The 27688-nt window shown below is 43.9% G+C and overlaps 1 protein-coding gene across 4 annotated transcripts in view; it reads right to left on the bottom strand.

Annotated features, from left to right (window-relative positions):
• Nucleotides 1-27688, bottom strand: part of PAX5 (paired box 5) — a 239306-nt gene that overhangs the window by 67200 nt on the left and 144418 nt on the right. For all 4 annotated transcript variants that reach the window (XM_074953572.1, XM_074953568.1, XM_074953569.1 and 1 more), the window contains one exon: nucleotides 8247-8348. In XM_074953572.1, the coding sequence (XP_074809673.1) occupies nucleotides 8247-8348 (102 nt within the window). The remainder of the gene's footprint in view (nucleotides 1-8246; nucleotides 8349-27688) is intronic.

The raw sequence follows: 27688 nt of genomic DNA, 5'->3' as shown, positions 1-27688 counted from the left end.
AAGCCCAATGAAGTCAATTGAAAGACTCCCACTGATTGCAATGCTCTTGAATCAGACTCTGCTCTCATTGACAAGAATGGGGTTTCTGGGCAAAAGAGGTTTGCGGATTGGACCACACATAATACAATAAATAATAACAGTAATAACTAATAATGCTTAACACTTATCTTCATCTATACATCACTATATGCTATACAAGAGCACATGAGCATCATTATCCCTCTCTTAAGGAAGGGAATACTGAGATGCAGCAAGAGGAAGTCATAGATCAAGGTCACTCAGGTAGCCAGTGGAAAAGGTGGGAAGAGAATCCAGAGTTCCTGACTCCCAGTCCAGTGCCCTATTCACTGGGCCACACTGCCACATACAACTAGTGGGATATATGCAAATATGTTTCACTCATAGTACCCCTGATTCAGCAAAGCACCTAAACACGTCCTTAAATGCCTTGATAAATAGCATTGGGACCTCTGCACATGCTTAAACTTAAAGGCCAGTAAGAATAAGGACCAGTAAAAGTAAGAAGAAGAAAAAAACCACATACTGGAAGCAATATTCTTACTTGCCATGTGTACTGTTGTGTCCTATTAGGTTGCATTACCAAGCAATGTTGCGCTAAATTCTCCTTTCATTTACACTGGTGCAACTTCATTGGTGGCAATAGAGTTTCATGGGTGTAAATAACAGTAAAATTTAGCCCTACAAGTTTACAATCTGTTGTAAATAATGGTGCCTAGCATAAGATTCTGTGTATTTTCAGTTGATATTTCCAAAGCCAGCTAGAGGATCTAGTTGCTAACTTTCCATTAAAATGAATGGAAAATAAATGTCTAAACCCCATAGGCTGCTCTGAAAATTTCAACCATTATATTGTATTATATTGGCAAATGATACACACATGTAAATCCCCACCCTTTTGGAGCATGCTTCCATAGGAGACCCAAGAATTCTGCACATCTAGACATGATGTTATCACAGAAATATGCAATTGGTTTGCTGGCACTGCAGTGCCACTTGGAAGTGCTATTTTTCACAGGCAATTTTCCCATGCATGGCAGTCAGTACGATAAGACAACAGGTGTGCAGGGACTGCTAAGATCCTGATAATCCTGGGATCCCAAAACATTACCAGGCTCTCGTTTTACAAGGCTATCATTTTTAAAGCACAGTACGGAACTCGATTTTTCTGGAGAAAGTTTTTCAATTAATGAGTTAGCTGGTTTAAGTGAGCTGGTTGCAAGCCCCGTCGGGGGGGATAATTCTCTTTGTTGATGTATGCCATCGTCCCTTCCAGCAGAGCTGACAGGCCACAGAGGAGAGTACACCCTGAATTCCTGAAAGGTGCAGCATGTCCCTGCTGTCCCTGGGGGCTGGGGAACTGCAGTCGAAAGTCTTGTGCCTAGAGCTCAGAGAGAACTGTTTTTCCATTTAGTGGGAAAAGCCCCAATATTGATTTTCCCCCCTTTTCCAGAAATGGAACGAAACCACAACAAACTTGAAAGTTTGCCATGAAACAAAATTCTGGAAAAAAAAATTCATCTCAATCTCAATCTTTGTTCCAATTTTGGCCTTTAATGAACTTTAAGTTCAAAATCACTTCTGTTCCAAAAATACCAAACCAGGCCATTTGGAAATGATCTCAATGCTTTGTTTTGGTTATTTTAAAATGAAATTTCAGCGAAAACAACACATTTTGAAAATAGGTGCCTACATCAAAGGAAAAGGGCATTTTCATCAAAAACCTCTTTGGATGGAAGATTTCCTACCAGCAGCGTATGTCCCACAGCATTCACTCACTTAAAGCTGCAGTAGAACCATGGTTAGCTATAGTATTAGTTATGACGCTCACCTCTCTCTTGTCCAGAAAGCCCCCTCTTAGGCCCAGATCCTCAAAAGTATGTAAGTGCCTAACTCCGACTGAAGTCTATGGGAGTTAGGCATAGAAATGCATTTGAGGATTTGGGCTTTGGTTAACTCTTGATGATCCTATCAATCCATCAGGAACCAGAAAACTCCTCCTAATTCCTTAGCTGTAGGATTCACAATTTGATCTAATGGTTTACCGGGTTTCAAACCTCCAACTAAATCAGTAGGAGCCAGATAATTAATCAGGATATTTTACAGTTACCCGAAAGTCCTTCACTCAGAGGGAGTCAGTGCCTGTATTTTTAAACCCCGGATACTTCATGTGGTACCCCACCATAATACAGTGAAGCAAGAGACACCCAATTTATAAACTGACCAAAAAGCAAGAGAGGCACTAATCCAGGAGATTCCATCTCTCCTGTTGCAACCAGGAAGTTCCTTCAAAACTGCTTCCCCCTAACACTTGCTTAGAGCTTGTCTCACAAGGACACTCAGGAAAGTTAATCTGAATTAATTTTTAAAGTGGATAGTTTAAACCGCACTAAATCCCTGTGTGGATGCTCTTATTCAGAAAGTGGTCTTCAATTTTAATTCAGTTTAGTTTAATTCACTCTGGTAGTAAATTAAACTAAACTGAATAACAGTCATATTAATTCAGAATAAGAGACCCCACACAGTAGTTTAATGCAGTTTAACTGATCCACTTTAAATTTACACCTTTAGTTAATTCAGATTAGTTTCCACACAAACCCTTACACTTAATCCTTTGGAGCCTGGTGCACTGTGCCAGGGTAAAGGGAGAATACGTGGCCTCTGGGAGCAGCAGCCACTTCAGGAAGCCTGGGTAGAGCTAGTCCCAATGTGTCCTGTCTCAGCTCTGCCAGAAACCTGAGTGGGAGACTTGCCCTTCCTCCAGGTCCTCACAAAGGACCAGACTGCCAGTGGACTGGATCTGACACGGCCACAAAGTGGAAGTGGTAAAAGGACCTGCCCCTCTAGCACTGCTCATTGTAACTGCAGGCCCTGTATGTGGGGGTGAGGGCAGTGACTGCACCCTGGGGTCACTCACAAGGGCACTGGCACCCCAAGGATGGTGGGAGGGAGGCACAGAGCACAAAGGACCATGGTTGTGCTCCCTCTTCACACTGGCCCACAGATCACGACAGATGCATCATGCCAAAGGACCAGTTGGGAAGGCATTGTTGTGCATGTCCTGTTAGACAGGGCCCTCCCTGAGCTCCCCCTGGAGGGGGCCAGGGGCTAAAGGCCCCTGTCATAGGGTAGCTGGCCTCTAACATTAAATTGGGCTCAGCTGTCCTGTCCCAATCTGGGTATGCCCTGGTTTGGGGAATGAGGAGGGTGGGTCTGCCCCTGGGAGTTATAAGTGAGAGTTCAGAACCCAGGAGTCCTGCGAGCAAAGAGAGCTCTGAGGGAGAGCAGAGCGGGGTGAGAGCTTCAGGAGGGGATGCCCCTGAAGGAGGGAGTGGGGAGAGGTCCCTGCTTCAGCCGTGGAGCCAGGGGAGGCTGGTGAAAGCAGAAGGCAATCGGGGGTCACCTATAGTCTTGCCCAGGCCTCAGAGAGCTGAAGGCTGAGAGCAGCAGAGGGAGATGCCAGCTGGCTCTCTAAGGTAGAGGCCCGGAGTGGACGGAAGGCTGAGGAATAATGGAGGGGTGAGCCCACTGAGCTGGTCCTGGGCAAGAGCTGGAACCCAACCTGGGAAGGAAACAGGGCGGAGAAACACCCCAGCTAGAGGGGTTGGGATGTGGCCTGGCGAGAGACACTAGAGCCATATTTGGTGTTGGACTGTGCTGGGAGGATTCTGGTTTACCGCAATGGGACTTCTGGTAATAACTTAACCCCACAAAACGGGCTATTTATAGACTCCGAAGGCTGCCCTGAGTTTCTTTCAAAAATCAAGAGGGAAACTGAGATGAGGGGCCACTTGCAGGGCAGCCCTGAGGCGGCACTGAGGAGGAGGCTGCGCGTTTACAGCCCCTTTGAGAAGAAGGGAGGGTGCGTGACACAGGGACAGCAGTGGCAGGGGGAGGGCAGGAGCTGGCATGGAGCCGGGAGGATGGTGCTGAAGAGGTGACTGGCAAAAAAGGCCAGGCCAGTGGGGAACACGAGGTTCATTGCCTGCTGAGATGAGCTTTGGAGCGAAGGGCTCTCATTCAAGATCTGGGAGGGAGGGAGTGGGAGCTGCTGTGGGGATGGGGGGAAGGAGAGAAGAGAGTGAGGAGCTAGGTAAACTCAGCTCTGATCTACCATGTGTCAGGACAGGTATTCTCATCCCTGAGTTGTAAGAGTTAACACTCATTCCCCAGCCCCTCAGACACATGCTCTATGAATCCCTGGCAAGTACTGTACAAACACAAACACTGTAGCTGGGGACCGGGTTATTCACAGTCACATAAATGATGTCGATGGCAACAAGCATGCAACAAAACATCATATAGGTCTTATCCTGTCTATATTTCTCCCCTGTGTCTAAACACTTTACTGACACAATCAGTTAATTATAGCAATGGTCCATGGCTCACAATTAAAGCTCTTATCAAATAACCACATTTTGAGCCTATGCTCTGAAAATTATTCCAGGGAAGCAGCAGGTCTAGGAGGGAATCCCAGAGAATTGGTGAAACGTACATTCCCCTTGTATACATTTCAGGGCCGCATAATTCAGCCATATCGGAGCACAAACACAGATGTGCATACAGCATTAAACCTGATCCGTCAGCTCCTTCAGAACCAAATCATAAAAGACTGTGTGCATTCAGAAGAAGCCTCTGAAACCAGCCCTTCAAATGACAAGAGACAAGTGAGGACAGAGAAAGTATTTTGGATTCTAGTTAGCAAACCCTCACTTAAATGAGAATGAGAACCTAGAAGAACTGCAGGTGACCTTCAACCTAGCTGGAGCAGAAGGTTGTTAGTAAAAGAACCAGTGAAAGGAACATTGCAGTTACTCAATCTAATGGGTCACACGAGCCTACGTGTAGTTACAAATAAATCTGTTACACAGAGAAATTAGCTCAAATGAGTCTAGATCATTGCGTTGCATCTTTCTAAACTCTGCCAAATAATGTGTGATTTGTCTTAGGTATTACCATACCTGCCCATCCCAGGTACCATTACTTAGTAGTAGTATCTGAGCACCCCACAATCTGTAAGGTATTTATGCTCCCTGCACCCCTGCGAGGTAGGGAAGGGCTATTAACCTCATTTTACAGATGGGAAACTGAGACAGAGACTAAGGGCTTGTCTACGCTGTGCCGCAGTGCAGCCTATGGGGATGTGCGAATTGCCGAGCAAAAAGTGTTGAGTTCTAACTGCCCTGTGGGTATGCTCCTGGCACAAGCTAAAAGGTACCTCATTCACTTTAACATAGTCTTTTTTCAAACAGGACGATGTTAACGCAAACTAAGGACCTTGTAGTTCATGCCAGTAGTGCCTACAGGGGGCAGTTACAGTGCAACACTTTGCTGTGCTCTGCACTTGACCCTCCCCTGGTAGTCCACACTGAAGCACATTGTAAACATAGCAAGGTCTTCAAAGGATTTCAGCACCTGAAGGTGCAGATAGACACCTAAAGGAATTTTCAAAGGATTTCAGCACCTGAAGGTGCAGATAGACACACTCCAATGGGAGTTAGGAGCCTACGTGCTTAGGCACACTTGATAAACACAACTGAGTGTCTTTTTGTACAGCGCCTAGCACAATGGAGTCCTGGACTATGACTTGGGTCCCTGGGCACTACGCTTATACAAATAATAATAATAATTAACAATAATAAGGACTAGTTCAGATAAAATCTTAACAGAGGCTGTATCAGAACCACCCTGAAACATCATCACCTACATTTTCAAAAGTGACTCAGTTTTCTACTGTTCAAGTTGGGGCACCTTTAAGGGGCTGATTTTCAAAGAGCAGGTGCTCAGCACCTTCTGAAAATCAGGTCTCTTCAAGGCATCTTCAGCAGGTCACCCAAAATCCTGAGTCATGTGAAAGGGTAGGCCCCTCATTTGGAAGGATGCAAATTGTTCCAGGATGCAAAGTAGGACGATCCTTTCCTTTCACTTCAGGGAACTAACATAATCTTAGATAATGTGCAGAGTATTTGGGTTTCATAACAGCTGCACGATAGCAAGCTTAACCTTAAAAGCACAGATGTGCTATGGGCATAATTTAACACTTGCTGCTACCAAGAAGCTTCACGCAAACCTTCCCATTTTCAGGCTGGTTCAAGTGAAAGACAGCTCTTGCTAACTTGAGATCAGTTTCCTTCACTAGATACCAGGATGCCATGCTTCTGAACATAGGGGGAATGGTGCTAGAACAACCTCTCTCATAGTTTTGCATTACTTCTGCTTCCAGACTTAGAGAGAACTAGGAAGTCAGAGTAAATGAAGTTAACTAAACTTTGCCAACTTGCAAAATAAAGCATTGCTTTGTGTTCAGATTTTGACTGAATGATCAGGGGCAGGTTGTTTTATCCTGACTAGTTCACTCATCTCTGTTCCTAGCTGCTGTTCAGAGATGCTTGTATAACTGCAAAACACATTTAGGGAAATCTTGTTAAGAAAGTATCTTAACACTGATGGGACTTTTTTAGGTTCTTAATATTTGAACTGTAGGAAGTGACTTGCAATCACAGCAAGATTTTGTTGCATTTTCAGGCCAGATTCTCAGCTGGTGCAAATTGCTGAAGCTCCACTGAAATCAGAAGATCAATTTACACCAGTTGAGAATCTGGCCTGAAGTTCTAGGCAAGTTTTTTTATATGATGTAAATCCTTACAGCTATATAAAATAAGCGATTATTACAGCACATTTACTTTTTGAGCGGAAAGTAATGTTTCTGTATCTATGTCAATCTTTATAAAATCCCCCCCATACATTACTTTCAATAGCATTGCAACACTTTTTCTAAATGTTATTACAATGACCTGATTCCTACTTCTAATTCTTAAAACTAATTCACATGAAGAATGAATGCGTTTTTCTTAATTTCTTAAAGATATTACCAGGAGAAAAGTGCGATCAAGATTGATCATATATGCAAACTGTCACATACTCTGAACATAAAGCCAGTGTTACCAACTCTTACACTGTTTATCGCAAGTTTTATGATATTTTGTTCTTAATCCCTAGCTGCTGGAGTCATGTGATTATGTAATAATCTCAGCTTTCATTTTTTTTAAAACAGAGTAAGTTTCTAACCCTCCTGGCCATGGAAAGCTTGGAAATATGATCTGAGTGAACCCTAAAGGCCCAGAAACCAGAAAGCAAGTAAAAAAAACACCCAACATTATTATTTTTTCAAGTCCCATGATTTTGAATGCTTGGGGTTTGTAATACTATATAACACTTTTCCTAGTAAGCAGCGGTGGCCTTAACATTGAGATCAAAGGTTGTGAGGGCCAGATCCTCAGCTGCTGTAAATCCACACAGCTCTTTTGAAGTCAATGATTTTCATCATACTTAAATGTCAAACCCAGGAGTTAATACAACATAACACACATCTGTCTGTAGCCTTATCACTATCTGTATGTCTAAAGCACCAACGGTATCGCCATAGTGTCTAGGATCATAGATGAATAATTGTGGATCAAAAGTTGCTAATAACGAATAATTCAATTGTATTCATAGGGGCCTCATCCTACAAGGTGCCTCTTATAAGATCTGGGCACGCTCAGCTCCCACTGACTTCCAAAGCGGTTGAGGGCACTCAGGTCCAGTTCCTCAAGGGCATTTAGGTGTCTAACTCTCACTGATTTCAATGGGAGCTAGGCACATAGGTACCTCTGAAGATCTGTGCTGGAGTGCCTTCCAGCAGATGATCAGCAGCTCCCATGACAAGACTGGGGTTATCTCAGAAACATGCAAAAAGGGTTTACCAAAAAAAAGGGAAAAGCCTGTGGAAAATTCAGTTGCACGTGATTTGTTAAGATTTTGGGCTTAGTAAAGTAACCATCTAATCACTTCCAGTCCGACAAACGCTTGCACAGCACAGCTGCTACAAATACGTGTGACGTGCTCAACATTAAAGTGTCGATTACAATTATGCTAATGATGAATGGGGGGAAGTTTGAGGCTGTCCCTACATGATTGGATCAACACTTATCAAACAGCCATGCAGTGGGGTAAAGGCTTTTCCCTGCATACTGGATGGAAGAATTTGCTTTGGCAGTGGAGAAGTTAGGCTCTCCCTTGTGCCAGAGAGGGGCTGGTTTATTTATTTAGACTTGCTTTGCATCTGCTCTTCTCTTTTCATCACTGTAATTCTGTCTTCTGCTGGCATCAGTGCAGAACAACCAGAAAGCACTTGGCTTTGCTTCTGTAATGCTGTGGGGGGCGAAGGGGGGGGTTGTTAAACTCACCAGGCACCATTCCTGTCAGTGTTGGAGCAGAGTAGCTGCCCTGTCCAGCAGGGGGGACGTGAGGAGGGTATCCTGGGAGGGTTGTGCTTGCCAATTCACGACCTGAAGAATCAAACCAACAAATCACCATGTGAGCATTCACAACAACTAGACATGTTTTTACATTTCCCTGAACACCCAGAACACAGGCCAGGCATTTGTCATAACTGTACTGTGAATACCAAAGTGGGATTTTTAGCTTGGCAGGGAGAGAAGAGACAATTTCTTTATAAGCTGCCATAAAGCTCTGATAAAGTGAGCGACACAGAGAGAAGGCGCACACGGCTCAGCACTGAGGCAGTCAAACCAGCTTGAACTTTGCTGGTCCTTCCTTATTCCCAAGTTTCTCTGAAGCTCAGATTTGTCAAAATAAACTTATAGCATTAGAAACTGATCAGTCACGAAGTGGGAAGTGACAGCAATTTGAATGGCATTTGCCTAGCAAACATTCTAGGAATAAGCCCTTCTACTGACATAAGGATAGCCTGCAGAGGTCTTGCAAATTCATTATGGGGAATATTTTGGTGTAGCCCCACTCATGGAGAGCCAGTGTAGTTCAGTGGCTTGCACACTAGACTAGGACTCTGAAGGGCTGGCTTCTATTCTTGGCTTGGACATGTGACTGTGGGCAGGTCATGTGACTGCTCTGTGCCTCAATTTCCCTATCTGTAAAACAGAGATAATGTTGCTGAATGCTTCTTTCTCATCAGCAGATCTCAAAACTGGGTGTTACTCTTAGTACAATTACAGTGCAAAAACCATGTGCGTACATGCCACTTAATTCAAGTCATTGCTTTGTAAATCAAACTTATTTGGACCTCAGCAAACCATTTCTTTTACTCTAGACCTTGGGTTTAAGGACGTGCTTAGAAGTTAAGCACATGCTGATTAGGGCCTATCTGTCTCTTTCTTTCTTATCCTCGGAGCTCTGACATCCCTAATGGTCTCAGTTTATCGGGCTGCCTGCTATGCTAAAGGCAAGAGATAGAAATACAAGACTATCAGCAACGTTTTTATTTACTTTAGCCTTAATTCTAAACTTCCCATACAAGAGTAAGGCCAAAACTCTGCATTTCACAGTTCAAGTCCCCAAGTTAACTTTTTTCACATGTTGAAATAGTCAAAGCAGGACTTCTAGGTATCACAGAGATACATGAATGTAGTTCCCTGGTTAACATCAGAAATGTAGCAGTGAAAACTAAAGACCTTGCAGATAGATGCCCCGGTAAGAATTCAGAGTGGATGGTCTTGTGAACTCAGAGTAGGTGCACTGGTGTTCTGGGTTTGATTCCTGGTTCTTCCATAGATATCAAGTGTCACCCTGAGCGAGTATCTGAAGCCTATGTCTTCAAAAGAGCTGAGAGATTCTTGGCGCCTCAATTCTTGATGTTGAACTTAAAGGCCCTGATATTCAGAGGACAAATCCTCAAGTGGGGCATCCTTACTGCTGCTCTGTATCAGTACATATCACACACTGTACTGGTGATGTCAGATCATCTCTCTTTGGGACCATGGAGCAATGCTGCCCACGTTAGCCAGTCTGCTAGGTGGGAACTCAGTGTCACTGCTCCTATACTTTTAAAGGAACAGATCCCTCATCAGGCATCCTAATTAATCAGTTCAGGCAGCAAATTGTTATCAGAGATCAAAATGTTCTGTCCTTGTTGCTGTGTCTGTTTTCCTGACCTCCCACACAAGTTCAAAGTCTGACTACTGTAATTTGTAAGTGTTTTGTAGACCCTGGAAACACACAGCTGTCTGTGACCTAGCTATGCTTGGTGGGTCTTGGAACATCCCCAGAAAATAAACAGCAGACTAATAAGAATTTTATCTGAAACAAAAAAGATTTCCTATGGTCTGACATGTGTTTTGATGCCTTTATTGGTGCTGAAAATGCAAGAATTCCTAAGACCAGTGTATTATCACAGTTAATATACGATAACGATAATAAATTATTCCATGCGAACAAATGTAGGGTTTTGGAGGCCCTCTGCACGGTTAGGCTTTAAATCAGCCCACCAATCAGAAATGACCTTCCTGCTAGGCAGCGTGGTTAGTACCGCCTGCCATGTTTCTAATGTGGTGACTTACGGTCTCTACTGAAGGGCTAAGTGATCCAAAGGTGAGAGAGATGCTGCATACGTTTCACATCTGCAAAACGGCATGTGTCTCAGTCCCTCACAGGTATGGGGGCTTTTGATTTAGCAAAGGAACTACTTTCAGAGTAGCAGCCGTGTTAGTCTGTATCCACAAAATAAACAGGAGTACTTGTGGCACCTTAGAGACTAACAAATTTATTTGAGCATAAGCTTTCGTGGGCTACAGCCCACTTCATCGGATGCATAGAATGGAACATATAGTAAGAAGATATATATACATACAGAGAACATGAAAAGGTGGGGTAAGAGACTAATTAAGATGAGCTATTATCAGCAGGAGAAAAAAACTTTTCTAGTGATAATCAAGATGGCCCATTTAGACAGTTGACAACAAGGTGTGAGGATACTTAACATGGGGAAATAGATTCAACACTTCAACCTCTCTGGCCACTCAGTAACAGATTTAAAGGTGGCAATTTTGCAACAGAAAAGCTTCAAAACCAGACTCCAACGAGAAACTGCTGAGCTTGAATTAATATGCAGACTAGATACCCGTGCTCCACACCCTTCATGTCCTCACCCTCGCGTCCCGCCCTGACACAAAGTGGCGGGATCTCCTGCCACCTCTAGAGGGTGAGGAGCCCCGGTGGGCCAGCCTCTATTCCACCTTAGTCCCGAGGCCCGCCGGGGATATCAGTTGGCGGCTCCTACACGGGGCCGTGAGCACGGGCGTGTACTTGGCGTGGTTTACCCCAATCCCGGACACCTGCCCCTTTTGCGGCGTGAGGGAAACCCTGGCGCACGTCTACCTGGAGTGCGCCAGGTTGCAGCCCCTATTCCGGCTCCTCACCAATATTTTGTTAAAGTTTTGGCTGCACTTTTCTCCTCACCTTCTTATTTACGCACTCCCTGTCCGTGGCCCCACTAAGTCGCGGGACCTCCTGGTCAACCGCCTCCTGGCCCTGGCTAAAGTGGCCATCTATAACACCAGAGTGAGGAGGTTGGCCGATGGAGTCTCCTGCGACTGCGGGCCTATTTCCGATCCTCCGTCTGTTCACGCCTCCGGGCAGAGTTCCTCTGGGCGGCGTCCACAGACTCCCTTGACGCCTTTGAAGAGCGGTGGGCGCTGTCCGGGGTTCTCTGCTCGGTGTCCCCGTCCGGTTCCCTTCTTTTGACCCTTTGACTGCACTCCCGTCCCTGTTCTTCATTAGTTGCCCCCCGTAATTACTTGGCTTCCAGGTCCTGTGGATCTCCCCCTTAGGCTGGGGGGGGATCCTTTAGCAGTGGGCGAGCTTTGCCCGCGCACTTCCTTGATCCCAATAGGACTAGATACCATTAACCTGGGTTTGAATAGGGAGTGGGAGTGGCTGGGTCATGACACATATTGAATCTATTTCCCCATGTTCCTCACACCTTCTTGTCAACCGTCTAAATGGGCCATCTTGATTATCACTACAAAAGTTTTTTTCTCCTGCTAATAGCTCATCTTAATTAATTAGCCTCTTACTCCACCTTTTCATGTTCTCTGTATCTGTATATATATATATATATATACATATATATATATCTTCTTACTATATGTTCCATTCCATGCATCCGATGAAGTGAGCTGTAGCCCACAAAAGCTTATGCTCAAGTAAATTTGTTAGTCTCTAAGGTGCCACAAGTCCTCCTGTCCTTTTTTCAAAGAAACTAGTGTCACTCAAAAATAAACCGGGCTTTAATTTCTATAAACACCCTGCTGGCTTTCCTGGGAAAGGGCCAGCTCTCAACACCAGGCAACTCGTGTTTGTTAGCTAACTCTCCCTCCGGCCAGGAGATGGAGAGTGGTGTGAATCTGTAAGAATTATACACACTACATGGGAAGGTGGATTGATTTCAGAGGAGTCAGCATATTTCACATTTCCTCTCTACTGACTTCTGAGCCTTTATTTTAGCAGACGGTCACTCAAGACAAATTGTTGCTTCCATCCAGTTGATGAAACCTCCGCTGAAGATTACAATGAGACCTGCGAACCGTTTTACCCGTGAGCAAAACAGGATTTGAAACAAATACCTGAAATTTAAAAAATAAATGACCATTCATGAGCACCACCACACCCAGACTCATAGGGAAAAGCCTAACATGTCCGACTCATTCTAGCTATGTCCTATTTCTTATTTTAAGGTGTCTGCTACATTTTCAACGTAATTACAAGTTCTTTCATACAACAATAGTCATAAGTGAAAGGTAGAATCGGAGCTGGTGGAAAAATGAGAGGGATATGGTGACAATTTCATCAAAATATTTTCCTTTTGGGTGGGGGAGGGCACAAAATAAAAAAAATTTAAAACCTTGACAAATTCCAGCCATCTCTATGAGATATACCTTTCTCTACAGAAAGGACATTGGCTACTCGGAGCGGGAGAGGGGAAAGGCATGGGGGTGGGTGTTTACGTAAATATACCCGTCTAGTATTGATGGGCCATGATTTCCGTTGGAACGAAGATAAAAGTGCTAATGAAACCCATTGATGGCAGAAATGAAGTACCCTTAACAAAGAAGGGTTACTTGGGAAAGGGCTCAGAGAACTAGGCTCTGCTGTAGAGATGTGTGTATTTTCTAGCCGCTAATTCTGCCTAGTGAAGTTAAATATCTGCTCTGCTGCACTGTGGAACCCCAGAACAGAGTGAGAGACCGAGTCACGGCAGTCAAATATCTGCTAAACCATTTATTTCATACACAGAACGCATCGGAGGCATTTGCGTCAGGAGACAGTGTATGTAACATCCTGGAGCAGCTTCCTATCTGGACCTTGTGTTGGAGCAGATTTTATCCTGAGATGTACCTGTCAGGCCAGATGCGCAGCTGTAGTAAATCAGCAGGGCACCACTGGCTTCAAAGTCCTACTACAAATCGAGCTACAGTGGAGCGACGCTGGGGCTGAGGATCTGGCCCGTAGATGCTCTGCGGAGTAAGTATCCCATGACACTGGCTTGGAGTTGGAGTCATGAGCCCGAGGGCAGTTTTTCAGTCTCCCAGCTTCTCTTGGGAATCTTGTTTCTATCGATCTGGTGATCTCACATCAGCCCCTTCGATTAGAGAGAGGAGCACAGGGAAGCCCAGCCTCCTTCCCACTCCTCTTCCCCCCACCCCCCCAAAAAAAGCGAAGTGAGAGCTCCTCCTCCTCTGCTGAGGAGCTGATAGCTCAGTGGACAGCAGAATCTGCAGTGGGAGCAGCAGCAGGGGTGGGTGCCTGGCTGGGAGGTTTCTGGGGCTCCCAGCCAGTCAGACGAGTGGCAGCAGCACCAGATGGGAGATGAGATGATGTCCAAACAGAGAGCTCTCAATTTGCACCCTATCAGCTTCCTATGCCCTCCAGGGGAGCAGAAAAGGAGGGCAAGGTTCCCAGAGCTCTCTCCCTTCTAGGTGGAAGGCAGAGAGAGATCACATGAGACATCTCACATCAAACCTCCCTGCCGGGAATCTTCTGAAATGCATAAAAGTCTGGCATTTCCAAGTGTTCCACAGAGGAATCCCCCCCTCCCCCCCAACACCACCACGTTCGTGACCCTTTTTACATCAGTAGAGATTCTCCGTCCTGGTCAAACCTGAGTGATGCATAGGAAGGGGACGGGAAGCCCCAGGGATGTGCCCCCCACAACCCTCCCCATGTTTAGCTGTCTATTGGCCCGCTTTGGAACATGCATGCCTTTGGGGTACATCCCTTCCTTTGTCCCCTTGCTGTATCCGCATGATGATGTATCACATCATCAAATAGCATCTAGACCTGTGATGACAGCCACGAGAACTGAAGAGCCCCCCTTCCTATTTTGATCTGCTGTAACCCACTCTCCACCCCCAATTCACCCATCTCGTAGTTCACATGGAGCCAGTTTTAATTCACTTACAATCCACTTCACTTTTTCCAAAAGCCTGTCTCACAATCAGATACGTCCAGGATCATTTCAGAGGTGCTGAGTGACTCCAGTTTCCACAGGTGCCCAGCACCTCTTCAAATCAGGCCACTTTTATTCAGGGGCTTGAGTGTGGATGCAAGCGACTAACTTTAGGCACCGAGTTGGATGATTTTGGCCTGAGGATGATGATAAAGCTTGGCTTTTGTTGCATCCAATTATCTATTAATTGTCTTTATGGAAGAGGCAGAAAAACTGCTCTTCACAAATGCTGCTTTTCCTTCCCAGTGAGCCATATCGAAAGGGAAACCTGACACCTGCAGCCCCTGTCCCAGTGACTCGCTTTGTCAGCTGCTGATTAACATGCTTGGAAGAGTCCTCACATTGCAGGCTTTGGGCTTGGGCAGGGAGAGGGCTCTTTTCAATCGCCAGCTTCTCTGATCTAGCTGAGAATTTGGGAGCAGGTCTCAGGGGCTGCCCCAACCCCTACTTCTCTCCCTCTCCATCTGATCTCAGATGCTTCTAAGGAACTGGGGATTGTCCCACAGACTGGATTATGCCAACAGTAATGAAACGACTTAACATTACTATTAAGACCAACTCCAGCTGAGCTAAGGCCCCCTTCATGCCAGGCACTGTGCAAACATATAGTAAGAGGCAGTCCCTGCCCCATATTGCCTACAGCCTAAGTAGACAAGACTCCACAAGGAGTAGTATTAGCCCCATTTTACAGATGGGGAGCTGAGGCAAAGAGAGACTAAAGGCCAGATTTTCTAAGGTATTTAGGCACCTGGCGATGCAGGACAAGCTCCTAGTGGGTTTTTCAAAAGTGCCTTGACATCCATCTGCACCTTTAGATGCCTAAATACCTAGAAAATCTGGCCTATGTACATAAGAAACTGAGAGCAGAGGTAGGACTAGAACCCACCACCTGCTGTGGTCTAGGCCCCTGCCTTAATCCTAGCACTGTCCTTTCTCCACACTTGGTGAAGAAAAAAGGACTGGGCTCAGTCACTGAATTATTCTCAGTTCACCACCAGCAATCACCCCGGGGCTGTGAGCAGAGGACAAGCGTTAGCTGGAAATGTTAGCACTTATTTTTCATTAAAATCTAAAATGAGAAAGCGAGAGAGAAAAAAGCAGAACAAAGGACTGAAGAGACCACACTGGCTGTGGCTCTCCCAGCCCTGGAAATTCAATAACAAAGGAATGTAAAACAGATTGTAGGAGCCTGTGGAGTTTGTAAGACCACTGGTTAAAACACTAGCAGACAGTCTGCACAGCTCCCCAACCTCACTGGGGATGAAAAGATGACCTTATGTCAGCGCAAACAGGGCTGACTGTATGTCATTGTCAGTGACAGAGGGAACATATACAGCTCACTCCTTTCCACTGCAAAGAGGACTATGGTGTACTCATAATGCTGAGCACTCCAAATCGTTGATTAGCTGACAAATACCGGTTTACATTTTGCAGATAACTAACTGCTTCCAACCTTCCTGGCAAAGGAAACAGTTCTGGGAGCAATAGGGCGACTCTTATCATTAGGGAGGAATATTCCTAAAACCATGTTTTGTTCTAAGAATTGCGGCAGACTTGGGTTGTTTTTTTCTATTTTGGTCCCAAGGAAACTTTAGATCTTCCTTGTTAAACTACCATATGGCTACAGACCAAGGGCAAAGATTTTACTGTACCCGGAGCGCCTTGTTAATAAATGGGTTGATTTCACACAGATATACAGAGATAGACAGTTTTAAAAAGATTATAACTTCAGAGATTGCACCTGGGCAAAGAAGTACAAGTATAGGATTGTGTGCACGCCTCTACATCCCTTTTCTGTAATGGTGTACCGCATAGTCGTTAGACGTTAAATCACCCTGCCTTTGAAAACATGATCAACACATGTGCATGTAAAACAGATGTTGAGAAACTCTCAATGTATGTTGTTACATGGGAAAGCCAGGAGACTGGGACTTTATTCCCCCACCTGCTCCTGAGCAGCTGTGAGACCTTGGCCAACACTGCACTTTTCATAGCTTGTTTTCTTCATCTCTCATTTGGGGATAACAATCTTTCTTTGTAAGTTGCTTTGAGATGGATGAATTTAAAAGTGCTGCATAACAGCAAAGCAGTATTATTTATATGATGCTTTTATGAATACCTTTTGCAAATGGAGACAGGAATCCTTTCACCTGCACATTGAAATGTAGCTACTTCTGGGGTGAAGTGTATTGACTAATACCCCACCATGACAGCACACAACATTTTAGGAACAGAAGTGGAAAATGCTGTTTAACTGCAGAAGGAATTTAGGTCAGTAGGATATAGCTACCTGCATTGGAAAGTAGCCAGGACACCAGGAATAATACTTTTATATGAATAGTATCATTGTGTGCTCCTAAGTGGACTACACCTTGACTTTTACTTCTCATTCAAAAGATAGCACTTCCCGCAACAAACTGCCCATTTTCACCATGGAGCACGTCTCACCGATTAAATGCCAACACCCTGATCCTGCGAAGACCTTTCGTAAAAGTACTTTAAATACATAACTTTACATGCAATTCTGCATACCCATAAGTCTTTGCAGGATCAGGGCTTATATCAGCCACCTCCTCAATCACCAACTCTAGTTCTTACAGGTTTCAGAGTAGCAGCCGTGTTAGTCTGTATTCGCAAAAAGAAAAGGAGGACTTGTGGCACCTTAGAGACTAACCAATTTATTTGAGCATAAGCTTTCGTGAGCTATAGCATCCGATGAAGTGAGCTGTAGCTCACGAAAGCTTATGCTCAAATAAATTGGTTAGTCTCTAAGGTGCCACAAGTCCTCCTTTTCTAGTTCTTACAGTGATTATGAGTTCCTTAGCACTGACCCAGAATGGCATTGCGGATGCAACCTCAGCACAGCAGGCTTGGTTTGCGTGTTTAAACATCCGCTTTTGGTTACAGATAGCGTCTACATTGTAGGAATAAAAGCATGTTTAAAATATACTACAGTGACAATGGATCATGAGACGTTAGCTCATACACCCATATAGTTCAACCACAATTTCATTTCATTTATAAGGAAGTAATGTTTTATATCATTTTGAGACTGATGTAGACATCTATATAGGCTTATTCCATACAGCTCCTAGAAATGCTAGATTATCATGCCTCCTATTTATCAGGCAAATTATTATTATAAAATAACAACAGTAATCTCATTTGTATTGTGGTGGAGCTCAGAGGTTCCATTATGGCAGGTGCTGTACACAAATATAACGAAAACGATTCTCTGCCCCAGAGCTTTAGGAGAATGAATACAGTGGTTGATCCTATTTTGATTATCACCTGTGATCTGATTTGAGTTCAATGAGCCTGTGGCTTAAATGACTCAAATTTCTGTTATAGGTAATTGATGGCCTTTGTGTATTTGATTTGCCCCACCTTATTCTTATGGTTATCAGCTATTTACTGTACAAATCACAGAGGACGGTCTGGTCTATGCCCAAAGAAACTTGCATTGTAAATTAAACAATACCACGTATAGAATATCAAGGTTGGAAGGGACCTCAGGAGGTCATCTAGTCCAAGCCCCTGCTCAAAGCAGGACCAATCCCCAGTTTTTGCCCTGATCCCTAAATGGCCCCCTCAAGGATTGAACTCACAACCCTGGGTTTAGCAGGTCAATGCTCAAACCACTGAGCTATCATGTGCTGCAGGGGTAAACAATAGGTGGACCACAGACCACCAGCCACTTTTGAATGGACCCTGAATTCCTTTTATTTACTTATTATCATCATTTTTTTAATTTTAAATTATTTTCTCTGGAGTCTGGACTTTGACTATACCATGGCCAAGAAATTTGGAGCTTGACAAAACATAATTGACTACCCCTGTACTGGATGGCCTGGAGACAGATTTATCTCAAGCCAGTTTAAAAATATAAGACCTTTTCATTGGTGCAGTTGCATTGATAGGCTCTATAGAAGACATGTGCTTGGAGGAATTATTTGCATGGCCTCGAGTAGGAGCTGTGTTGCCATTGGCTACACCGCTATGTCTACTATACATCTTTCAACTTTTTCTAGGCAGCCCTGGCATGGAGTAGACGTTAATGCTGCTTCTAGCAGTGTGCTTTAGCAGACCAACCACAGGACTGCCAACTAAACAGGCCACGTGGAGAGACAACTCTCTAGCCCTGCTTGTCCTATCCTCATACAAGGAACAGAGAGCCCACATCCATGGAGGGCTTCCTCGGATTCCCATGGGGTGGGAAATATGTTGTCACTGCCTCTTTTCATAGCTTGCAGGCCCTTCCACTACTTGGTACTTGTATGTGCCTCCCCTGGCACTTTATATTGTGATGGGGCTGGGGTGGAGGATGAGGAAGAAAGATGCCTTAATTATGCAGAGTCACCTTGCCCCAAATTTTCCAGAGTGACTAATTATCTTGGGTGACTCCATTTTGGGGTGCCCAATTTGAACACCCAGCCTCTGAAAACCAGGCTCTTCAAAGATGTCTTAAAAAGTGAGAATCCGCAAAATGAAGGCTCCCAAAATCCTTTGTCAATTTTGAAAATGTAGACCCTTAAATTCTATTGTAAGAATAAAAACCAGGTAACGCATACTGTCCAGGACCCCTGCGCAGCTCTGGTAGGACACTTGCAAAATTCAGAAACCCATTGCAAGAAAAATCAGAAAAAAGAAAGGTTAGAGCAGGCTGAAAATTTCCAATCGAAACAATTATCTTGCAAAAAATGCAGTTTCTTTCATTCAAGATGTTTTGCAAACACAGTTATTGGACACAGTTTTCCAATTTTAGGACAAAACAATCTGAAATGAGAATTTGTTTCATCACATAATGAAAATCTTATTTCATTTCAGTTTTTGAAAACAATCAAAATTCAGTTTTTGATTTTCAGTTTTCAGATTTTTTTCTCTCTCTTTTGCTTCCCCCTCTCCCTTTTTTCCCCTGTCAAAAAGTAGAAAGGTGAAAAAGTGAGGGGGAAAACAGTTTCTCTTTCCCCTCTTTTCATCCCAGTTTAATCTTCTCCCACATTTCCAATTGGAAAAAAGGGGGTAGGAAGTAAAGGGGGGGGGGCCCGCATGAGCAAAGGTAGGGCAGGGACTGAAAATCTGAAAGCCAAAAATCAAAACGCAACATTTTTACATTTTCGAAACCCAAAACAAAATGAAAATTCTGATTTGCAATGAAAATTTTCCTTTAGATTCATTTCAAATTTTTTTAATAGAAAAATGATCATTTTTTTGGCAAAATCTTTCAAATTAAAACATTTTGTTCAAAACTTTCCGCTGTGGAAAAATTTCAGTTTTGCAACCAGCTCTAACAAAGATCAGCAATATTTTCTCCTCTGAGCAGAGACCATAACTTACAAGAGATATTTTTACAAAGGTTCATACCTCCCGAGGCAAACACCTCAGGGTGGTTTATGAAATAAAGTCAAACAACAAGTCAAACAATCTTTCATGCAGACAATTGTTGTAGCAAAGCCAGGATAAAATAACTCAGGACAGCATTTGGCACCATCTTGCCAGAGCCTAACTTTTTTTTTTTAAACTTAAAGAGCATTTTGAGGTGTATCTTTGTATACTACTGGGTGAAAATGTGAATCCAATTAACTTCAGATTTAACTCATAATGAACTTCTCATTTTGCTAGCAGCTCAGCTCTCATCCATGGCAGTAATTAACCTCTGGGGGTTGTCACTCCTAGACACATGACACAGAGATTCCCCCAAGTCCAGGCGCTTCAAACCCTTGCAGAATTCATTACCCTGACAGTGTGAAAACCCTTCACTTTTACTACCACAGAGCACCAACAAAATTTTTCCTTTTATCTACCTGATTGCCAGTAACAGTATGAAAGAAATGAATCCACAAGAGATGTAATTAATTATTGCAGAGGATACATTGGACAATGCACGGGGTGCAGGTGGTGGGAAGGATGGCTGCAAAACCCTTTAACCAACATTGTTCTGCTAGGTTTCAGAGTAGCAGCCGTGTTAGTCTGTATTCGCAAAAAGAAAAGGAGGACTTGTGGCACCTTAGAGACTAACAAATTTATTTGAGCATAAGCTTTCGTGAGCTACAGCTCACTTCATTGGATGCTGTAGCTCACGAAAGCTTGTGCTCAAATAAATTTGTTAGTCTCTAAGGTGCCACAAGTCCTCCTTTTCTTTTTGTTCTGCTATTCCACAAGAGAGGGTCTTGTCATTTCCATCTCTAGGAACACATTACAGGATGTACTAAAAGACATCTAAGCATTTATCCTCCAGTTCATGCTTAGGGAAATCATGAAATTTCCATTCACTCAGGAACACGGTCAGAGGTTAGATAGTGCTCTGGGTTAATAAACTAATCTTCCATCTCTAGAGAACAGGGCTCAACCAGAGAACCCACTGGTTGCAGTTCTTGGTTCGGACCTAGTTGTAGAAGGGCTGAAGACAAATACATAGGCAATGCGATGCTCAAATGTGTAGCCTCAATTTGCTGTAATTCGAAGAAAAGGAAGGACACACACATCCCTTTGTGCTCTGCTGCTAGGGATTTAGATTTCTGATCAGATGAATCTGCCAGGGACTGCCCCCAAAGTATTTACAAATGCCTCCTTTTGATGTTTTCACTGGACAGAAAATGGTGTTCAGTGTCTGTGGTTGGCCGCCAGCCACAGCCAAAAGTTATATGTTTGCAAGGCCATCAATGATGTATAAAGACTTCAGGGAGCTCCCCTCTGTGCCTTCCCACACACCACTTACAGAAATCCTTGCTTGGGCTGGGTCAAAGATGCCGCTGAACAATGAGGCCTGCTCCCTGCACCCTCCTGGAACATGGAACTTCAGGATCCCAAACTCCATCGTTAGGAAACCTTGCAAGGCTGCGGTACCCCTGATCGCACTGGTCCTTGCCCTCCCTTCCCCATGCACAGCAGAGACGAAGGGTCTCCCCACTTACCCATGCCCCTGTCCCAACCCTCCTGCTGTTACTAGAACTCCCCCAGTCCAGCTCTAGATCCCCTACCTGAGAAAGCTCCAGGCTTCCACTCCCCTCCAGCCCCCTCACCCTCCCTGCACAGCTCCAGGGTTTTTCATCTCCCAAGCACTACTGAATTGATGTATATACACAGCCCCTTTGGGAGCCTGGGCAGTATCAGTACTGCCATTTTACAGAGCAGGTGTTGAGGCATGGTAAGGAGGAGGCCAAAATTAGTGCCACCTCCAAAAAATATGTTTTAAGTGACTTGCCATGGAGAGGCTGTGGCAGAAAAGGAGACCCAAGTCTCCGTGGACCCAGTTTGTTTGCTCAAGCACAGGACTTCCTGCAGCTCCCTTACCCAGAGACTGCACAGAAATGTCACCATGTCCACCTGACGAGGCTCCCTCTCAACGGTTCGCAATGAGGCACCAGCAGTGAGTGGCTAAACATTGTTCCTGCTACACGTAGGACCCAGGTGCCATTTTGGACTCTTCCAAGAGTGATCATTAAGATCCTCTCCATCAGGTCTCTGGCTTACCTATTTTCAGACTGATCTGGCATTTTCTGGAGGATTTTAGAGAGGATGCAAAATTTGATTTTAAACAGAAACTTAGCTACAGCCTTAACTAAACTGGACAGCAGCAATCCCATCATGTGGAGCCATAATGACCCCCAGAGTGGAGCTGGTTCTGGGATCCCATTACTGGGGGAAAAGTGGGTATTTTGGGGCCCCTGGATGTTGCTATTTAAAAACAACGAATCTTCCAGGAGTCCAGGGGCTAATTAGACCCCTGGAAAATCTTGGAGTTTAAGAATGTAAAAAAGTAAGATTTGGCAACTGTGTCCGTGTTTTCTGTGATTCATAACTTTGGCCTTTCAGACAATAATTCAGGGCCCCTGGAACATCACTGGGGGCAGCGGGGTGATGTCTCTTTTGAATCCCTGCCCGTCCCGGTAGCATCCACATGGGCCAGCAGCTGGATTTGGACGTGATATTCAGAACCACTCCACATCCCATTACCACCAGGGCTAATTCACTTTGCAAGTAGATTGCACAACTGTTTGCTAGTCAGCACCAGAACATTGTGTAATAGTTAGAGAAGTAGTAACAAGGATGACAGGCAAACAGATTGATTTGATGAGTTCATCTCAAAAAGCAGTGTGGCTGGAGTGGATTAGACTTGGCTCTTTGCTATTATAGAGTTAGGGTCTGTTTCCATCTCTAACTACAGTGACCTTGTGCAACCCCATCTTATTTGTAAATTAGGGGAATGAGAGTTGCCTGCCCATCAGGTCTGGTCATGGGATCTTGGTCAATAACAACAGTTGTGAAGTTGTTAGAAAAATTAATAGCAGTCAGTGGAAGAAGAAACTTGAACGTATGGTTTCTGGGCTGCAGGATATTCTGTGGAAGAGAGAATCCCATTTTCTCCCCCGTGCCAGGAGGCTACATTCAGTGCTGGTATTCCATGCCAGGATCGCAGCATTCAACCCGGCACTCTTTTTATTTCTGAGGTTTTGTAGCTTCTTCTTGGCACTAGCTGTTACATTTTTAATGGGGCAGGCCAGAGACCCGTTTCATGTGGATACTGCCCAGAGATTTTTTTCCCTAATTCTGCACACAAAACAAGTGTTATGAGAAAGTTTAAATTTAAAGAAGAGGTAGCTGAGGAAGGCTGTATAGCGGGAACAAAAATTTACCCGACTGCATTCAAAATGGACCTGATTTCCCATGATATTTTAACCAGCATTTTTAGCAAATCATTTTGGATATTCTTCATTTACCACAAAAATGGAAAAATTTTGATTATCTCAGTGATTTTTGCCAAAAGGTTCGTATACACATGCACAAGTATCGTTTCCTTTAGTCTGTGGCAGGAGGCAGGCTGGACGACTTTGGGGACTGCTCTAGGCAGAAGCTCTAGAGGGAAGCAGAATGACACTCCGTGGCTTAAGGGATAAAGCTGGTTTTCTTATTCTGAAAATGGTGCTTGTTCAGTACTAGAAGGAAATGACTGTGTTCCTTCCCCAGCACCACGACACCCCTCTGCACATCTGCCTTTCACAGAGGATGCTGGGTGCAGAACGCTGCACTCCTGCAACGTGTTCGGAGTGGCCCTACATAGCTAATGAGTTGCTCCTCCTCCCGGCCTTATTTTTCCTCCTTCCTTGTCCCACCCACTCCAAGTAGTCCCCTCCCCCACTTCCACCTCCATCACTCTCTTTGTTTCCTCCTCCATGATCTGCCACCCTGAAGGGCCACCTCCCTCCTAGTCACTAAACCCACAAACTAAAGTCGAAGGTGGCAGTCACATGATTTCCACTGCCTCTCGTAATGAAGTCCAGAATTGCATTTAAATCACTAAAGTAATGTTAGCTAGGAGCCCAATGTTGGTTTCCTGCAAACAACTGCCTGAGCAAAACTTTGCTTGCACAATTGTTTCCTAAATGAAAACACAATTGGGGTGAGACCTGGGGGAATTGAAATTCAATTTCTAACTTGCCAAGAGGTTCATGAATAATTTCCCCCTGACTATATGCCCAGCTCTATTTATGGACATCAAACCTACTGTAGCATGCTTACTGCCATCAGTTACCTCCCCTGCACCTAATTAGAGGCAGATAAAACAGTGGTAACACACAGATCAGCTGTAATGATTTTGTTAGCTCGATTATTCTTCTGACAATTAGGTCTGGCTGCCAAGGCCTCACAGGAATGTCAAAGTCTACTTCCTACAAAGCAGGTAATGTCACAGGTGTGACCATGAAATCAATAACGAGGCATAGCTCTTTCAGAGGGCATCCAGGTCAGACAGAACAGCCCTTAAATTAAACATTGATAAGCAGAACACAATTATCCATCATGTTTAAGTGCCTGCGTGAAATTAGCAACCCGGGAATGAGAGCAGTGGGGGAAAGGTTAGTGGAGGAGGTATTGAAATGCACAATGTCCACCGTGACTGTGGCTGTAAGCCTGTGACAGTAGCACTGTAATCTGCTATCTAAACCATAAAATTTAGATTAAGCACACTGTACTGGAATGAGAGCCCCAGATGTGGCTTCGTTTATTTTCCTTCTCACCTGCAAAGGAGCAGATATATAAGGGAATAGAGTCATGTCTTAAAGAGTGGATTTACACTTGTCAGAGACACAGCTACATCCTCTCTAAATATGAGGCAAAGTGGGATAAAAATTGGAAAGACAGTTCCTTGTGGGAAGGAAACATGAAAAGAATTTTTTAAAAATTCTTCTTTTCAATTGCTAAACAACTCTGTGTAGTTACTACCTACTACAACCAATTCTAAAAAGAACATTTTCTGTGTCACTCAATCTGACTTGCTTGCTTTCTCTTTTGACTGGTGTTGCATAAATTTCCTGCAGTATTTTCTCTAGAATCATTGAACTGATTTGCCCCATGACCCATCTGCCATGCTTCTGTACCAGACATTGTGGTTTCCTCAATATACAGAAGGGTTTGGAACGTTGATATTAGACGTTATGTGGAAAGGTGTATCAGTGCCAGGTTCCCAGAGTCAGAGTCCACAACATTACAGAGAGAAACACCTTACTAGCACACGGTTATGATGGAATAGGGGAAAAGATAAATTTTCCAGCCTGCATGCAGTTGCATCTAAACAGATAACTAGAGTTATGAAATTCGAGTTGGAAGATTTTTTTCAGTGAAAAAAATAAAGCTACACAAGATGTCTACAAGAGCAGGTAATCTTATTCCCCTGAATACTTGGTTTCTCTACTTCTCTTTTCTCTTGTATGTTTGACACTTGTGTTGATGGAAGAGGGGTCTGTGTCAATGTGGTGAGCATGACCCACAACCTAAAATACAGATCCTTGGTCAAGCTACTTCTGAATTAGTGACACCATTAATTAATTATAGCTTGTTAGTCTTCTCCTGGAGAAGGCAATAAATAATCTACTAGTATGATTAGCTAGAGTGACTAGAGCACTGGGCTGGGAGTCAGAAGACATGGGTTCAATTACTGGATCTGCCACTGGGCTGCTGAGTGACCTTGGCCAAGTCACTGCCACACTCTGTGCCTCAGTTTCCCCACCTGTACAATGGAGAGAATGATACTCCTTTGTAAAGCACTTTGGGATCTGCTGAAGAGTGCTAGGTATTATTATTCTAGACTAGGATTTCATTTCCTAACTCCCTTAGGCTCTTTTGAAAATATCAGTCCCGTTGCTTGATCACTGAAGACCTTTAGTCATAATTCTATTATGGAAACATAAATCGCTGCATAGTGAAGGATGCAGGGTGCTTTCCATCATAAACTCAATGTTTACCTTGCATGCCACAACTTCACCTAAACTAAACCAATATGCCTGAAATTTCACGTGATCTGATGCCAAGGTAAGTTTGGAGGGTTTGGACCCAAGGTAAAAGGGTTCACAACCATTCAGATGACCCACCTTGGTATGGCTCATCGTAGCTACAAACTAGTTTGGCCTAGAAACTCCCAATATGTTTTACAGGCTGTTGGTCTTGGTGAGGGCTGGTGCCTTGGACTGTCTGGGAGGATTTGTGGGCAGTGTTTGCAGTTTATATTAAGATTCTATTTGTCAACATTTAATTTATGGTGAATAGGTCTTATAACCATGGGACAGACATGAGCAGTATCGTGGTGGATAATTGGAAGCATGTGGGTACAAGGTATTATGGACAGTTACATGCCATGGTTATAAGCAACCTAGGACTTAAATACCTTCAAAAATCTAACCCCTACTGGCCTGCTGGACTCTAAAACAATCAATAACAATTGATTAACGATTTATTAAAACACCTATTAAACACTTATTAACCTTTTACTCACTATTCATACATGGAACCTTAATATAAAGTGTGACCTATTTAGTTACTGAATGCAGCTTCTTCATACACTGTGGGCTCGCAGAGTTCTCGTCCCCAACGCGCACCTTATAACCTCTAGGTTCCAATGCGGGGGATGCTTTGGGGAGGAGGGGAGTTCATCTCTGCACAGCTTGCATACTCCACAGGCACTCCCTGCCACTCGGCGAGTCTCAGCTGTCCAAAACCCCAAAGGAAATTCCCTGGCAAAAGAGATCATCAAACTGGAATTTAAGGTAAGGAGTGTGGGGTGGGGCGGGAGGGGGGGAAGAGAATCTTTAAGAGAGCAAGTATCTTTTTCATAACATACAAACGTTAGAAACTTGGACATTCCAATACAAGGTTGCACTTTGTTAAAAAAAAAAAAAAAGTCCCAGATTCTCAGCTGTATGACACCTTTTCATTGCTAGGGGCGGAGTCAGTTGCACAAGTCTGAACTTGGCCTTCAAATTGGCAAGTATGGTATTGCACAATTAAGGTCCCCCATGCAACCTTCTCACAGTATTGCCATTTACAGAACTTCAGAAAACCAGTACATACTGGTGCCGCCAACAATGTACTGCTTCAGTTTTTCACTGAGAAATGACTTAGCTCGTCCGCTGTACCCTCGCTGACCGGCTGAGTGTAAAGTGCTATGTCATTAACGCAACATGAATCTGTCTTTACATTGCAGCTAGAGCTGGGTGACATTTTTTAGACAAAAAATTTGTGGATAAAAAAAATGAAGATCCCAGTTGACCAAAACATTTCACAACTTCATGTTAAAATTTGCTGAATAGTTTTGGTTGAAGAGAAACAAAACCATCTAATGTTGAGTTTCGACATGTTTGAAACAATATGTTTTGACTTGTCTGTTGAAAGTGACTTTTTATTCTGGATTTTACTTCAATTTTATTAATGTTTTTAAAAGGTAAAAAGAAATGCTTTAAAACAGAACAAAACATTTCATTTCAGGTCAAACAAAATGTTCAGTGTGACCCAAAATGTGTGTGTGGTTTTTTTGTTGTTTTTTTGTTGTTGTTTTCAGCTATTTTTGGTTCACCAAGAAATAGGCACATTTTTCGTTGTAGATTGACCTAATTTTTTTTCTATTTCTCAGTTCAGCCACCAAACCAAGAAATTGCTTATTTGCACAACTCTAATTGCAACAGCAAAGCATTCCTGCCTTTTTCCCTCACCAGAAAAAGACATGCTCTTACATCTCTGCACCCAAAGTGGCTGCATTCAGAATGACTATACAAGACAAGTCCCCCAGAGTGAACAGGATTTCAAATGTAAAAGCATTGACTTAACATACACATAGCTACCCATACCTGAATATATGAACCTCCTTAGGGACCAGACCAATAATGCAGCGGCCTTACAAAGCGGGGACCTCATCCTTCAATGCTCTGCCCCTGGTAGAACCATTTACACCTCTGCAAGTGGGTATAGAACACTGTCAAACCAAATTCTCCTCTGGCCTTTTACAGACACTTTGCACAAGCATAAATGACTACACAAGGGGCCTGATGCAAACCCCACTGAAGTCAATGGGAGTCTCTCCACTGACTTCTGTGAGCT

This window comes from Natator depressus, chromosome 5 (genome assembly GCF_965152275.1).
Source record: "Natator depressus isolate rNatDep1 chromosome 5, rNatDep2.hap1, whole genome shotgun sequence".
NCBI lineage: Eukaryota > Metazoa > Chordata > Testudines > Cheloniidae > Natator > Natator depressus.
The sequence above is the reverse complement of the archived record's forward strand: the minus strand, read 5'-3'. Positions and strand labels throughout refer to the sequence as shown.